This window comes from Lepidochelys olivacea (assembly GCF_965140295.1).
Source record: "Lepidochelys olivacea isolate rLepOli2 genome assembly, chromosome: 11".
NCBI classification, from domain to species: domain Eukaryota; kingdom Metazoa; phylum Chordata; order Testudines; family Cheloniidae; genus Lepidochelys; species Lepidochelys olivacea.
This window is the reverse complement of record NC_140421.1, coordinates 39,809,963-39,825,839: the sequence shown is the minus strand read 5'-3', so window position 1 is coordinate 39,825,839 and position 15,877 is coordinate 39,809,963. Positions and strand designations below refer to the sequence as shown.

Genomic DNA, 15,877 nt, shown 5'->3' with positions numbered 1-15,877 from the left:
TTGTGTCTTGGTTGTTTTTTCTCTCTCTCTCCCCAAGAGACAATTAAGAACCCGCATTGTGAAAGAAACTTCAGAACAGTCTGACTTTTTTTTTCAAAATTGGTTGATCCATAATATCTGCAAAATGCAATCTGGACATCACGCCTACTGGCAAAAGGGTTAATAATAACGAGTGAGGTGTGAACCAATTCAAACTAAAAATCCCTAAAATGTAGTCACAAACCAAACCTTCATAGGAAGTTGGGGGGAAATATCAGCTAACCTTATAAAAACTATTTTATTAAAATTATGTTTGTTGGCACTTCTGGGTTCCCATTAAGACGGGAAGTGGAAGCGCTGAAATATCTACCTAGGTATCCGCACTCCATCCAACACCCTAGTGTCTGAGCACCTCACAGTGCTTCTGGCTCAGTTAGAAGCAGGAAGAATCAGAAACCTCATAAAACTAAGGATTCCCACAAGGTTAGCAGACAAAGGTCCCAATTCTGGGATCTCTATGCAGGTACAGGGGCCCATCCATGTACAAAACATTACACACTTGGAGCCGAATATTGTAATCAAAAGCAACTTGGATAAGCTTCCATCCAAATCTATCCCAACGGAACCAAATCACACAACTTTTTGAGTCATTCATCGTTATTAATAATGACCCCCTTTGTGATGTACATGTATGTCTATTTTTGGTTCATTTTCCCGAGAGCCACCTTGAAACAAACTGGGCATGTATCTTTCTTCTGGATGATATATCATTACAGCTTATACATAAAATCTATAAGCAACAAAATGAACTGGAAATCCTATTTATGTCTGCCATATCTAGAACTGTGCATTTGGCACAGCAGTCAAAGACACTCATGATCCAACAGCATGCAGTTTTAAGAGAAAAGGGTGTTATATCTTCTCCTGCCTCTCTCCAGCCAGATGTTGGACCAAACACTAGAAGAACACAAACAAATGGGTTGTGGTGGGGATAATCAGCTGAACATGAGCTCTCAGTGCAATGCTGTGGCCAAAAGGGCCATTGCAATCCTTGGATACATAAACAAAGGAATATTGAACAGGAGCAGAGAGGTTATTTTACCTCTGTATTTGGCACTGGTGTGACTTCTGCTGGAATACTGTGTCTATTTCCGGGTCCTACCGTTCAAAAAGGATATTGATAAATTGGAGAGGGTTCAAAAGAGGACCACAAGGACAAGCCAAAGAGGAAATATTTGGTGGATATTCTATGGCCTGTGTTATGCAGGAGGTCAGACCAGATGATCACAATGGTCCCTTCTGGCCTTAAAATCTCTGAATCTATGAACTCCATCATGTATTCCTCTCAACAGATGGAAATCCACTGTAGAACCACTGTATCACATCAAGAATTTCTCCAGTGAGGCTGAGAGAGCTACTTAAGCAGTACCCCATCCAAAGCTTCTTCTCCATATTGTGGCATACAGCAGGAGAACACAGTGGGGACACAGTGGAGCACACCTAATTGTGCTGTCCTAAAATCCAGCTGGATCATGCCAAATAGGACCTTTCCCAGCCATGTCCATAATATCCAGAGTGACCCATGAGACTGCTGTTATTTTCTTCATGACAGAATCATAGTCCTAGCCCTGACATGCAAAGAAAAAAGCCACATGGAATTTTTGAGCAGAATCAATGGGATTCTTCTATCACACAAGTGAGTCCATTGATTTGAGTGGAGTTATTCCTGATTTACACAGGTGTAAAATGAATCAGAGTGTGTCTTAGAATTAATGCAATTCTTGTATATCATCTTTCACCCAAATGGATTCTAAAACGCTTCACAGCCTTGATGCATTGGGATCACTTCACCTACTGCTGAAACATTGCCACCTCTCAAGGTAGAATATGGGTGCCACACTACACAATAGTGTCTTTGAAATGTATCCAAATGAAACGAAATAGGAAGTTGAGTTAGGCAGAATGAATTCAAACCTGGCCAGAACTCTAGGATTAATCCCGTAACTCTTACAAAATGTACCATGGCATCTTTGATTAAAAGTGGTCCACTCCAGACCTCAATATTACATCTCCTCTAGAACACAGCCTGTCCAGGAACACAGTGCCTGCTAGCACCATGTTGGGGACCTTGACTCTGCGGATTCAAAGGGAAGGAAAGTGAATCACTAATGCAGGATGGAGTATTCTAGTTATGTTTTTTTAAAGCCATGCACAAAAAGAAGTTAAATATGAGAATATAGTTAAACTTCTTCTCTGATATAAAATCTACCTAATAAAAGTATGAATACTATACTTGACTTAAACATCCTGTAACACATAAGAAAAATATATCAATTCATTCTAGGATTCAGAATGGCACTTCGAGGATGGTAGATGAAAGTCTATTCTTAATATTAAGGTCTGAAAGATATTGTAACTTGATTGTTAATGTTATTTTGTAGGGATTGTAAATTTCAAAGAGTGAACTCCCGGTTCATTATTTATTCAACACAGAATTTGTAATGTATAGCACCTTTCATTCAAGCACTTTATGCAAACTATTATAATTGGCAAAAACAATGAGGAGTCCTTGTGGCACCTTAGAGACTAACAAATTTATTTGGGCATAAGCTTTCATGGGCTATAACCCACTTCATCAGATGCATGGAGTGAAAAATACAGTAGGTAGGTATAAATATACAGGACATGAAAAGATGGGAGTTGCCCAAAGATGGGGGGGCAGTGTCAGTGCTAACGAGGCCAATTCAATCAGGGTGGATGTGTCCCATTCCCAACAGTTGACAAGAAGGGGTGAACATCAACAGAGGGAAAATTACTTTTTGTAGTGACCCATCCACTCCCAGTCTTTATTCAGGCCTAATTTGATGGTGTCAAATTTGCAAATTAATTCCAGTTCTGCAGTTTCTCATTGAAGTCTGGTTTTGAAATTTTTTTTTGTTGAAGAATGGCCACTTTTAAGTCTGTTATTGAGTGTGCAGGGAGATTGAAATGCTCTCCTACTGGTTTTTGAAAGTTACAATTCTTGATGTCTGAGTTGTGTCAATTTATTCTTTTGCATGGAGACTGCCCAGTTTGGCCAATGTATATGGCACAGGGGCATTGCTGGCACATGATGGCATATATCACATTGGTAGATGCGCAGGTGAACGAGCCCCTGATGGTGTGGCTGATGTGGTTGTCAACACCATCATAGGACCTGTGCACACATCTGATGAAGTGGGCTTTAGCCCACAAAAGCTTATGCTCAAATAAGTTTGTAGTCTCTAAGGTGCCACAAGGACTCCTCATTGTTTTAGCTAACATTGTGTCCTTTCCCAATGCAGACAAGCTCAGAGATACAAAAACCTCAAGGACTGGACAAACAGAGATGAACACAAACACTCTGGAAGACTTGACATGGATAGTTTGACCGAGACTGACATGCTTATGTTTCTCTCATAATTGATTGTCCCTCTAATCTACCCACTGCTTTCACTATAGACATCTGAAGTCATTATTAAAAAAATATGTGTTGAGATAGTTTACTCCTCTAACTTTCTGAAATGTTACTTGGATACCAAACCGAGTAAGAGTTGATAAAAACAGCAGCATTTGCTTACATACAACAATTTCCATCTCAGCTATATCGTGTACATAGCAGCACCATATAATCCTTATTAGCTTTTTTGCTTTTCCGAGGGAGGGCAATCACATCATCTGCAAACAACAAAACAAGGAGAACAATATCCTTCATGGTCCCATCCTTTAGATTCTGCTCAGCAAAGCTTCCACATTTTCAGTTAGGGTTTTGCCTGAGTAAGAGACTGCAAGATTGGGAAACATAATAATAATTCCATTTGCTTCTGGGATCTTGACCTTACACTAATGAACACCCACAGATCTGCCAGCTAGGAGAGATCAATGTGTTTTCCATACACAAAGAGAAAAACATGCACTCTCAGTCTACTTGACTCATTTGAGATTAAAGAAAGCAATGACAGACATGAGAGAGAACACACAGTGCCAGTCTCACTCTAAGACCCCATCCTGAATTGTCTCACAGCCCTGCCTCCCAGTGGACAAGCAGGTAAACCATGTATATTTAAAGTTGCAGTACACAGAAAACAGAATCTTAGTTAGAGCATCACATAATTCAGAGTCAAAAGATTAAAACAAGTGGGCCAGTTTCTGCCTTTGGTTACACAGGAGTGAAACAAGGGTGCAGCCATTTAACAGAGCCAAGTTTGGCCCATTCTGTCTGAAAATGGGGGTAAGGACCAGTGATGTATGAGTCATTGAAAATAAGGAACTGCTTAGAAAATGCAGCCTACCGTAGATTTTAAAATCTTGCTTTATTTTCTGTTTAGAATGGGGAATGGGTAGTATCACCTGTGTAACAGCAGCCTTTTGGTAATGGCATTTGACTCTTCCTTAACCCACAGTGTCCCTTGCCAGACTTCAGAATGGTAGCCGTGTTAGTCTGTTTATGGTACTGTTTGAGACGGCAGACCGCAGCTGTCCCCTTGCCAGTAACTTTGCACATAGGCAAGTACCTACTGCATTTCATTACCTCCCTTGAGAATGCAGAGACTAGCTGCCCTCTCTACACGCAGCAGACAGCCACCGCCTCACATTTCTCTCCTAGCCCAACTCAACTAGGCTCCAGTAAAATCACATGTTACTGTCAATTTTACAGAAAGAAAGAGACAATCTATTAAACAAGAGATAGAGAAAAAATAAAGATGGTGGTGAAACTATTCAAACGGGGCCACTGATTTTAGGTGTCCAACTTGAAACTCCCCGGGCTTCATTTTCAATAATGCTGAGTACCCTAGTGCCCCTTAGACTTAACAGGACCCCCCAACATTGAAGAATCTAAAATCAAAGGACACTTTAGAAAATGTTGACTTCTACAACACTATGGGCAGCATGACTAGACTGGCATTAAGATTAGTTACAACACAGCTGGCTGTTTAACTCGGAACATCTTGGAACCTAGCTATGTTTCGACATTTCTGACAAAGTTTCAGTATCTCAGACAACAGGGTGAGGAGCATGGCATAAAAGAGATGTATCCTATTTCCCTGCAAGAGCGCGTATGTGACTAGAGACTCTTCTCTTATATTCTGTTTGACTTTTGAAGCACAGGCATCCATATCTCTATTAGCATTTGAAATTACATCATCTCCTGGTCAATGAATAAATACTATTAGCGTCTTCTTTTACAAACATATTTCCTTTTCATCTAGAAACTCTCTGCTGTATTTATTCTTGGTCCATCCATAGCTAAACATTAGGCAACTTTCTCTCTAGGGAGTACTTTCAAACACTGTGTTGGGGCTGAGACATAGGTAGCCAGGAGTTGGAGTCTAGTGGTTAGAGCAGGAGTCAGTGTTGGGAGTCAAGCCAAGTGTCAGAGCTGGAGTTGAGCCAAGGCTCAGGAACAAGGCAGGAACCAAGAACAAGTCATTAAAGCAGAGTCCAGGAGTCAGGCAAGGTCCAGTGTGGCAGCCAGGTAAAGCCCAGTTGCATGGACAACTTTCTGTGCCTCTCTTTGGGTATAAATAAGAAACCCTGACCAATCACAGTTCACAAGGTTCCTACAATCAGGCCCTGATGTAACTTCAGGTTTCATGGTCTCTCCTGTTCAGCTGCGTAGTAATGAGCTGTGGAGTAGAAGCAGGGTGGTGCTAGTTAACAGGGAACCCTATGGACTCAGGTTCGAGACCTACAAGATATTCTCCAGTCTCTCAGGAATATGTCACTACTCTGCCTCTAATGTTACCTTATTGTGACTTAAATAGTCAGCTTCTGACTATCATATTAACTGGACTCTCCTCCCGACCTTACCAAAAAAGGATAATATCAGGGAGAAATTATTCATATAGAAGAGATTGGGCAGGATCTTTGGCCCTGCTGCAGCACTCTGGTGTTGCTAATGGACTATAAGGCTGGCTTTACTGTCTGGTGGAAGCTCCCCCCACGCTCCCCTCCCCTTGTAGGGGGAATCCTTGGGTGACACAGAGCCAGCATAGCTTTGAGGGGAGACTTTCAAAGGCACAAAGAAGAATTAGATGCCCAAATCCCAGAAAGTCTATAGGAACTGAGCTTCTAACTCCCCATCTGTGCCTTTGAAAATCTCCCCTTTAAGCCATTTTAGCCTGTGCGTGGACACTCCTTGCACTGTGTGTAGTTTGGCCATAGCTTTAAATATGTTTCTTATAGGCCGAAGTCAAAGCCCAATGAAGTCAGTGGGAATCATTCAGTGTCTACATTTTTGCATAAATCATTGACTACAGATTTTGCAGTGTCTGTGTGGAATCTCCCAGCTCTACCTTTTCCTTGCCACTGTAGCATAATTGGCAACCTGGCTACCTAACACACTAGAGAGGTAGGTATCACAATGTGATGACCACTATGCACGACAAACACACTGGCAAATTTTCAGAGGAAATTTGCAAACTTTTATCATTCCATTTCCCCCCTTTTTTCCCCTTAGGCCAGTCCTGTTTGTAACATAATCTAAAATGATTTAAAATCAATTTATAAAATTTGCAGTGTAAATGTTTCATCAAGGATAAAAAAGTACCATCATCATGTACTTTGGATCACATAGTATATATTGCTTTTATGTGGATAATAATTTAGATATTATATTCAAAGGTTATAACAAACATATTTACACCATACTTACCCCAAAGATAATGCTCTATATTTGCCATTTCATTTTGGTTTTCATAAGTGCTACAGCACTGGGTGCCTAAAACTACATATCATGGACCAAAAGTAAATACAGAATTCACTGGGGTGTGAAAGCATTTGAATCTCTGACTGAAGAACTATGCTTTCACAAAGCACTGGAAGAGGCCATTATTCTTCAACAGGTTTATTTCTTTAACAGTTATTACTTTAAGTGTGATTTATATCATTTCCAATCTTGAATACCTTAAATGCTTTACTGAGATTTTTATTTCTTTGTGGCTGTGTGCTTGTTCTTTTCACATATTTATTTCCTGAATAGATCAAATCAATGTTTCAGTGATCTCTTCTTCAAAACAAGTTTTTTAATAGGAGAATACCAATCACAGTTATTTTAAAAAGTCAAATCTTAATTATTGGGTAATGGACCCTAAATCACACACGGGCCTAATTCTGCCACGTTTAATCCCTCTAAGTAATAATTTTATTCCATACCTAACACCATTGGTTTCAATGGGACTATTCACAAAGAAAGGTACTACTCACTGAGATTTGGGGTGACAGAACTTGACCATTAGTGCTTCTCTTAAGAAGGTATAGTGCAATGAAAATATTTTTGTTTGACAGATTTATTGTTACTATCATTTAAACATTTTCCACTGTAATGCACACACCTTCTGCAATCCCATTCCACAAATTCAAGTCCCCTGGGAACTGAAACTCAGAACAAGAGTATAACGAATTTCCCAACCTATTGTGTTTATGTAGAACTCTGTATTTGCAATTGAAAACAACTGTGTATCTATAAAGGATGAAAAATGCTACATTTGTGTAATTTCCTACAACATAAGTACCTGATCCTGCCAACATCTATGCACCTTCTTAACTATATATATATGAATAGCTTCATTGACTTCAAAGTAAACATTATGTACATGTGAGTTGGCAGGATCAGGGCCTAAGTGTGCAGATAAAAATGATTGTAGTTCTATTGACCCTGTAGGAAAAAAGTGTACAATAGTAATAATATGGTACAGTAAATTGCACAATCAGATTAATTAGCATATATAAAGAGCTCAGGACAGAAAGGCCTCATTTTAGGGTTGTCAACTTTCTAATCCCTGAAAACTGAACACCCTTGGCCCGCCTTCTCCTGAGGCCCCGCCCCATCCCACCTGTACCCCCCATCACGCGCTCTCCACCCCAGCTCCCATCACTTGCTCCCCCACACCCGGGACTCACCTGCTGCCTGCAGAGCCGGGCTGGGAGGAACTGACGCAGAGCCTGCCCAATCAGTGCACAGTGGGGCATAGCAGGGGTCACTCCCTGGAGCAAGGGGCTGGGGAGAGGTAATCAGGGCACAGTGGGGTGTGGGAGGGTCCGTCCCTGGAGCGAGGGGCTGGGGTGGGCAAATTGGGGCTCAGCGGGTGGGGGGGGGGAGAGAGGGAGGGAGGAGGTTCTGACCCAGTAGCAAGGGACCGGGGAAATCAGGGCATAGCAGGGCGGGGGGAGGGGGAAACTGGTTACCATCCCAGATGATGCCGGTACCTACTTTGGAGCTTGTTCCGAGAGCCAGCCAGTTCTGTCGGTCAGGCTCCCGCAGCAGCTGCTGCTTTTCCCACCCCCTGATGGCAGAGGCTGGTTACTGCAGGTAACCGGACTTTTAGCGACACTGCCAGTTTCCCTTTTCGACTGGACGTTCCGGTAAAAAAACAGACACCTGGCAACCCTACCTACTTTTCAGGAATGGCCTGCAAGCTTGTGTATTAGCATGTAAATTTGGGGTCTGATAAAAAATATCAAACTATCTACCTTTTCTACCTTGAACTGTGGGTAATAATTTATGGCCCCATACTAAACCCTGCATTCAGTGATATGCAAATACAGCTCCATGACAACAATGGAGACAAGCATTTTGATAAGTAACAATTTCTGATATTGATTTCCTGGAAGACTAGAAATATGGACCTGTTAAAACAACCTCGGGTGCTTCATTTTACATTTTTAAATTGATAAAAGAAATCACCAACCAAGACAAGAAGGAATAGATTATCAAACAGAGTAAGAACCACATTGGGTAGATTTTAGCATTGTTGTAGGCTTCACTGTGTTGCAGAATGAACCTCTCTGAATGCAAACAAATCAGTTGTCTTTCATTCTGACACACATAAGAGGTTTCATAACTTCCAGTTTGTGATGCTTGCAGCCAGAGGGAGAGGTAGAGTTCTCTGATGTCAATTTTGTTTCATTAAAAAGGTATTTTTATGGAGTGAAGATCATGGCTCATGTTCTTAACAGAATGTTATCACACCATACTTCTGTCTCCGAATTGCACTTAAGTGCATTTGAGAATGTAAGTTCAAATAAATTGCACATTTTCAGATGGCAAATGTTAAATAAATAGTTACTTACAGTATGTTTCCTGTCTTCCATGGGACTGTTAAAAGAACTCATCGATATATTAACTTACATGCAGACAACATGTATCTTATAAATATTAAAAAAAATCGTCATAACTTTAATATATTTCTTACCTTGTTTTTTAGGGGATCCCAGGGGACTTGATAATTGATTATTTGCAACTGCAAGGGCTTGGCTTATAGGCTGTGAATCATTCATTTGGAGTGAATGCTTTAGAAGAAACTGAGATGTGGGAATCTCATCCGAATCCTTTTTGAATAAGGAACAATGTTTCAGAAACATAAAATAGTATAAGTATTCCACTCAATGAAGTCAACTTTTAACCACAATCTTACAGAAAACAAATGTATATTTTGTATACTTCATTGTAAAATGTCTAATGCTAAATTGAAGTCACACAAGATTCTTGTGGCTTTTAGTCACAGTGACTAAGCACCTGTGTCATAAACATTTATTTATTTCCCCCCTCTAACTTATTTACCCCATACTCATGCAGTTAATCACAGCATGCACTGTATGCTGATTTCCTCTCATAGTTAATTTGTATCTTTAGAAAAAGGCTATAGGAAGGTATTAATCTGCTTAACATTTCTAAGTACATCATCCAAGGGATTTTGTTTTTTTAATCTTACATATGCTCAGCAGAGTTACTGGCAAAAACTGTACATTTTCTTCATTTCATCCTTTCAACATCAAATGGTAAGCAGCAAAAATTGGATCAGACTTCAAAGACTATGCTGTGCTCCAAGTCACAGAGCGACTCCTCCATTTCACATATTGAATTCAAGCCGGATATCAAAGTGCTACCAAAGAACCTCAGGTCCTTACTAAAAAAGAGACGAACATCTGTAGAAAGTGAAGTGCACAGACAAATCACCTCAGGGAGTAGCTAGCATTTATTCTCAGCAGCAAATTTCCAGCCTTTTGATTCTCTTATTCACCGTACCTCCCTGTCTTTCTACAGAACTAAAGTTCTTAGCAAGCAGGCTTTTGTCTCAAAGACTTCAAAACATCACTAAGTTCCATGTTTAGATGGCTATGCCAAGCAGAACTGTGGACTCAGGAATTTGAATCTGAACTTAATAATACCTTTTCCATTTGTTTGTGAAGAGAATCAGGCTCTGCAGGAGAAGTCTGGTTGTTGGTTTGCTGCCTAAAAATTACAGTAAAATAGAGTTTAAATGTTGTTATTTTCCTCTGTGCCACTAAAGAATTACGGGAATACACAAGTTTTGTCTTAGTGTTTTTTTTTCCAGTTGCCTGCACATGATCAGTTCTGAGAAAACAGACCAGTCACATTTCCTCTAATGATGAAATTCCTTGATATTAAATACATTAGTACTGTAACTAGAACTGAGCAAAATATTTGTCATTATAGCTTTGTGTGCGTGTGTGAGAGCAAGAGAGAGACAGACTAGATTGAGATTATGAAACTTCTGTGAAATTAGAGAGCTTTTATGAAATGCAACAAGAGCTAACACTAAATGTTTTTCACTTTCAGAAGCCTGTGAAAAGCCACTTTCCCTTGAAAATTCAAACTCAGAAATTCTGGAAAAGCCAGCAGAAGGACCAGGTTGTATACCCCTCCCCAAAGCAACATGGTCTAATTGATTAAGCAGAGGTCAGGGAACGAGGATTTCCCAAGTTTTTATTCCACCTCTGCTTGTCTTAATACTTCACTTATATAAACTTCACAAATATTATTTAAGGCCCAGTCTTGCTCCCACTGAAGTTAATCAGACCAACAAAAGACCCCTTATGTAGGCCCCAATTCATGTGAGCAGACTCTTGAAGTCAATGGGACTCTGCACTGACAGGAAAGTCTACCCACACAGATTCTGCTGCATGATCCCTAACTATCAAGCAGGTAAATACCACCAATGTCATTTTACAGATGGGAAAACTAAGGCTTACAGTGGTTAACTGATTTGCCCAAAGTCACAGGTCAGGATTAATACCTAGGTCTTCTGATTGCCACTAAGGCCTAATCCACTAGACCACAGGATCCTCTGATCTAGTCGCACCTTTCCTGAAAATGAAGCTAATATCAATTACATATCTATCTTTCTGGGGATGAAAACATCTTAAATCCTGTATATTTTCAGACTTCATCTGCAGTAAATATCATTGCTTTCATTTAACAGATAGGGGAAATGTATAGCAGGGTGGGTAAGAGATTTGCTTGAGTAACTTCTTGAGTTTTACATGCTTCACTGTGAATAATTTTCAGTCCCTCATATTTTGAAAAAATAAAACCCAGGTTTTTTGGAGGGATAAATATCATATGGAACTATATTAAAAATACAGCACACATATCTGTGAATTACACTTTTTGCCACTCTTTCCCAGTTTTACTCAGCTCTGTTAATAACCAAAAATGACTCTTGAGCAGTGGTGCAAGTATGGTAGTACGGTACGCCACGCTGTACCAGTAAGGTATTTAAGGTTGGCACGGTGTACCGGAAAGACCACTTCCAGCCCTGTCCCCTGCCCTTCCATGGAGCTGCGTCTCCTCCGTCTGTACAGCAGCCCTGCTGGAGGACAGGCTGGGGGGGGGGGCGGGGCTGAAGGCAATACAGCCATCGGAGGAGCCACCGGCGTTCTGCTCTTTTCCCCGCTGCATCCCAGGTAACGGAGGATGGATGTGGATCATGGGGAGGGGACGAGGAGAACGTTGGGGCCCAGGCTGGGGTTGGGGCAGGGAGGAGTCGCATGGGGAGTCATGTGCCCCCCCCCTTTGTGTCCCTCCCATGAGTGCAGCGTACTGGGAAGAAATGATTTCCACTTAGACCACTGCTCTTGAGTAACAGCAGAATAACATAATGCACTGTTTGAACAGTAATTGGTGATAGCTACATGTACAGACTTACTTTTCAAAAACACCTACAATTAAAATAATTGAAACTAAACAAGGACATGAAATCTTTTAAACTGTTACTTTGAGTACTTAACTTGACACATGTACATCAAACGCATTACATAACGTGCATATCTTATCACCACATCCACAAATGCAGACTACAATTTTTGGGCTCTGACTTTCAAAGGGACTTGGGCTCATGAGTGTCTCAGTCATTTTTGAAAATGGGACTTAGGCACATATGAAAATGTTACCCCAGGTCCAGAGATCTGATTTAAATTGCAAGTTTTACAAAGCTGGTTGCAAAAGTAATGACAATTTAAGCAATTGTTTAAATAAAACTCCCAAGAAGTGGCAACAAAATGAAGAATTCACTGATGAGTTCAAATGTCTAATTTCTCTGGAATATTACAGTTCACATGACCACAAGATGGGTTTTATTTATTGTTTGTTTTTTTTATAATTTATTCTTTAGAAATTGTTATTTGGAAAGATGACAAAATATTCTGCCCAAAGTCATATGTTAAATTTGAACATAAATATTTTATTTAATGTATAATATATAACTCACTATCAGAGATAAAATGCTACCCATATTCTGCAATCAAAGAATCACTGGACAGTACTGTCTCTGATAAAAGTATTACCCATAATAAACTATCTCAAAATGACAATGAACCTGAGCTGCATTAAAATAGCACCTAGGCACAACCCTGAGGATTATCCTTAGGGCGGTTCTAAACCATTTGCAACTAAATACTTTGCAAAGTAATGTCTCCTACCCCCATCCCCTCACAAAAACCAAAAAAACCAGACAGCACTGTTATGTGCTCTGGGAACAAGCCAAAGAGTTTGGCTGTGCTTGTGGATACATAGAGTTCTTTTCCATGTGTATTACAAGCCAGAATTGTGGAAGTCTTTTTCCACTTTTAGCCTCCAGCCCTTGGGCCACTAAAATCTTCGTAACAAGGAATTGACTGGTATACAATTTTCCATGTTCCCTGTTCCAACTAGTTCACAATTCCTCCCTTTCCCTAAAGATTATTAATAAAGTTGGAATTGAGACGGCTAAAACGTCATCTTTATTTAAACATAGCCTTTTTAGATAGAAAACTGCTTTCTTTTTCTTTTCTTATGAAAAGGGTGGAATGTGGGATTTACAAGTAAACATACAGGGCCAAATACCACTGGAATTCGCAAAATATACCAGGCATGAAATGGAAATATTGCATTCTTTGTTCAGAATTTTCGGAAGGGGTTAGCTCCCATAATTAGGCCCAGATTTTCAGAAAAATTCAGTTCCCACACAGGCACCTAAATAAGCAGTCAGATTTTCAAAAGAGCTCTGCATGATGAGTGAAGAGCTCATTTAAAAATCTGGCCATAAGAGTCACAGTGGCATCTGCTGAGAGTGAACTTTGGGAAATCTGGCCTCAATTGTGGGTGCTCAGCACTTTAACGTCTGGCACGGAGCTCTTTCGAAAATCTGGCCCTTAACTTATGACTAAGGAAAGAAAATGGAACACAGTTAATTACCTGTTATGACAAAGACTGCAATGGGACTCAGGAAGCAGCAAGACAGTAACTAATTCTCATGATGCATTTAATAATATTGGCAAACATTTTCAAAGTTGGGTACTTAAATCTAAGTGGCCTTATCCTTAGAGGTGCTGGGCACTTTCAGATTCCACTGAAGTAGAGAGAGTTGAGAATTCTCAATATCTCTCAAAACCAGACCTTTATATTTAGATGGCTAAATATGGATTTATGAGCCTACCTCTAGGCATCCAACTTTGACAACTTTGACCTAGTGGGTAGGGGGGAAGTAGTAGACATGATATATCTTAGGCCTAGCCTACACTAGCACTCTAAGTCAATGTAAGTTACGCTAGTTAAGTTATGTAAATAACATAACTTAAGTCAACATAGCTTACATTGACTTAAACCGGTGTCTACCCAGCTCTTTGTCTCCCATCAACATAGCTTCCACCTCTCGTTGAGGTGGATTAATTTAGTCAACAGAAAAGTGCTCTCGCGTTGACTTATCGCATCTTCACTAGACCTGCTAAATCTATGCCACTGCATCAATTGCAGTGGCGCCAATTTAGTCCATAATATAGACAAGGTCTTAATTTTAGTAATATTCTCACAAGCAGACTAGGCAAATGTGATCTAGATTAAATTAATATAAGGTGGGTTCAAAATCGATTGATAACTACTCTTTAAGTACAGTCTTTCAATGGTTCACTGTCAGACTAAGAGGATGTATCTAGTGGAGACCTACTGGGGTCTGCCCTGGGTTTGGTACTAATCAATATTTTAATTAATGACTTGGATAATGGAGTGAGGAGTATGCTTATAAAATCTGTGTATGACACCAAGCTGGGAGGGATTGCATGTACTTTGGATGACAGGATAAGAATTCAAAACAAACTTGATAAAGTGGAGAATTAGTCTGAAAGCAACAAGATGAAATTTAAGAAAGAAAAATGCATACTACTACACTTAAGAAGAAAAAATCAAACACACAGCTACAAAATGGGGAATAACTGGCTAGGCATTAGCCTGCTGAAAAGGATCTGAGGGTTATAATGGATCAAAAATAGAATTCAAGTCAACAATGTGATGCAGTTGTGAAAAAGGCTAATATCATTCTGGGGTGTATTACCAGGAGTGTTGTATGTAAGACATGGTTGATAATTAACCTGCTCTACTTGGCACTGGTGGAGTTGGAGTACTGTGTTTAGTTCTGAGTGCCACACTTTAGGAAAGATGTGGACAAACTGGAGAGAGTCCAGAGGAGAGCAACAAAAATGATAAAAGGTCTAGAAAACCTGACCTATAAGGAAAGGTTAAAAACACTGGGCATGTTTAGTCTTGAGAAAAGAAAACCAAGGGGGGACCTGATAACAACCTTCAAATATGTTAAGGGCTGTTACAAAGAGGACAGGGATCAGTTGTTCTCCAGGTCCACTGAAGGTAGGACAAGAAGTAATGGGCTTAAACTGCAGCAATAGAGATTTAGGTTAGATATTAGGAACAACTTTCTGACTATAAGGGTAGTTAAGCACTGGAACAGGCTTCCAAGATTATGGAATCTCCATCACTGGAGGTTTCAAAGAAAGGGTTAGACAAGCACTTGTCAGGGATGGTTTGGAACACTAGGTCCTGTGCAGGATACTCGACTCAAGGTCCCTTCCATGCCTTCATTTCTATTATTCTATAATTATGATTCTCTTTTTAGGGGAGAGTAAATTACTGTAATCAAAAGGCCACTGAATAACGTACCTACCCTATATATTCACTCTCAAAGTAAAATGCTGGTCTTTTCCAAAACTCTCCCAAATAGACCTGATATGAAAAGACCTGATTCATTTAATTTTTTTTAAATCAACCTATATTTTGCCTATTTTCACACGTAAAATTTTAAAAATGCCTAAGTAACTTAAGTGACATAGGCAATTAGGAGCCTAAGTCTCACTGAAAGTCAAATGGAATTTAGGTTCCTACATCACTTAGGTCCTTTTGAAAATTTTAACCAACATTCTGAAACACTCCACTAGGAAAATTGTTGATCACACTGCAGAAATAATACATTCTCAGATGCACTGAACTTTATTCTCCCATGCAGAAAGAATTATAATTCAGAGAGAAAAAACAAGGCAGAATAATCTGAAAAATTCTGGGCCTAATTCTGCTCTGTACACCACTATAATCAGGAGTCATCAGACACCAGTTTAAAACTTGTGCAGGTGAGAGCAGAACCTGACCTCTTGAGTTTTCTCACACTGGTCATGTAAGTCATGGATCCCATGATTTTCTACTGGAAGCGAAAGGCTGAGGGTTCATCTACACTATGGGGACTATACTGTCACAGCTATAGTGCCATAGTTATGCTGCCATAACTCAGTGGTGTAGACCCAACCTATATTAATAGAA

At 40.0% G+C, this 15,877-nt stretch overlaps 1 protein-coding gene across 1 annotated transcript in view; it reads right to left on the bottom strand.

Annotated features, from left to right (window-relative positions):
• The window catches only part of MYO3B (myosin IIIB), a 334,888-nt gene that overhangs the window by 80,604 nt on the left and 238,407 nt on the right, over nt 1-15,877 (bottom strand). The window contains exons 31-32 of the mRNA XM_084643361.1: nt 10,168-10,231; nt 9,192-9,327 (exon numbers count right to left, since the gene is read on the bottom strand). Of these exons, the coding sequence (XP_084499487.1) occupies nt 9,192-9,327; nt 10,168-10,231 (200 nt within the window). The remainder of the gene's footprint in view (nt 1-9,191; nt 9,328-10,167; nt 10,232-15,877) is intronic.